This window comes from Solanum pennellii, chromosome 2 (assembly GCF_001406875.1).
Source record: "Solanum pennellii chromosome 2, SPENNV200".
Classification (NCBI taxonomy): Eukaryota; Viridiplantae; Streptophyta; class Magnoliopsida; order Solanales; family Solanaceae; genus Solanum; species Solanum pennellii.
Window position 1 is genome coordinate 16,368,196 of NC_028638.1, and position 1,408 is coordinate 16,369,603.

A 1,408-nucleotide genomic window follows, 5' to 3' on the forward strand; every position below is an offset into this window, starting at 1 on the left:
CTTTTAATAAAGATGAAAGGTCATCATGTATGTCTATATAAGGGGCATTTGCCTTCATAAATAGTAAAGGCCAATTGTCTTTTAATAAAGATGAAAGGTCATCATGTATGTCTAGTTATCTAGTTTTTTCGTAAAATTTCCAACGTAAAGCTTTAGAGAAATCCTTAAAAGGGAAGTGGCAAATTGCAATGTAAAGAGTAACAAGTACCCTCTGTTTAGAAACAGCGACTGATTATTTTTAGGGGCAAATTAGCTTGTAACATATTTCTGTAAAAAAAAAAAAATTAGCAATCCAAATATTGGATCGAGCAAAACGATATAGAAAACATTTTAGTACCGCATCCAGTTCAATAAAGGCATATATTTTGGCTAATGATCTTTATAATCTTGTCATAAAATAAAACTACAATAATTGCAGCGTAAAACATGCATCTATTCTTTCAAGTTCACAAGCCTCAATCATTGGATAAAACATTGATTTGGAAACTCCTTGATGCTAAAACACTTTATGTTTGACAATAAACAAGTCCATTTAACAGCACAACAGTATCTAATATCCAGCAGCACATTGTTATACACATCGGTAACCCACTGACATCACACATTCACACTCCAAAATCAAGTTGAGACAATACCTGCACCATTAAAAGGACAAAGAAACATAAATTTGATGCTAGCTGTTAGCAATTCGAAATTAGTCATTTGTTGAAGCTTTCTTTCCATATAAAGAAAGGGAACAGGAGGGATTGTGTAAAGCATTTATGAGTCCCTCTGATATAGCTGCAATTTCCATGCACAACAACATAACCAGTGAAATCCACCAAGTGGGGTATGGGGAGAGTAGAGTGTAAGCAAACGTTACCACTACCTCGTGGAGGTAGAGAGGTTGTTTACGAAAGACACGTGAAAGAGACACAATCAGACACGACTACTTTCTATGCTAGGAGACATTGCACATCCACTAAAGATGAGTTCTGAACCAAAATGATGTTTTATCCCCAGAAGAACTAACCTAATGTGAAAAAACAAAAGTAAGCACTTCTACCGAAGCGCATTAACCGCAATTTCATGCACTATGTATGATTTGGCTGACAGCCCCACTAAAGGCCGTTAAGAACCTTTGTGAGCTATAATTAACAGTGTGGAAGGGAAAAGATGCTGCCATGAAGGTCACGGCTTCAAGCCTTGGAAACAGCCTGCTGCAGAAATGCAAGGTAAGGCTCCGTACAATAGGCCCTTGTGATCAGGCCCTTCTCCAGACCCTGCGCATAGCGGGAGCTTTAATGCATTGGGCTGCCCCTACAAGTAACAGCGCTCACTTTTTTTTTACATTGGTTTTGTTCTTCTGACAACAAAGGCATCATTTTTGTTCCTAACTCAAGGCTCCTCCTATCAGCCACCCCCTACC

At 38.2% G+C, this 1,408-nt stretch overlaps 1 protein-coding gene across 1 annotated transcript in view; it reads right to left on the reverse strand.

Annotated features, from left to right (window-relative positions):
• Nucleotides 1-343: 343 nt before the first annotated feature.
• The window catches only part of LOC107011621 (CBL-interacting serine/threonine-protein kinase 23), a 7,756-nt gene continuing 6,691 nt past the window's right edge, over nt 344-1,408 (reverse strand). Inside the window, exon 15 of the mRNA XM_015211204.2 lies at nt 344-635. Coding sequence (XP_015066690.1) covers nt 619-635 — 17 coding nt within the window. The 3' untranslated portion in view covers nt 344-618. The remainder of the gene's footprint in view (nt 636-1,408) is intronic.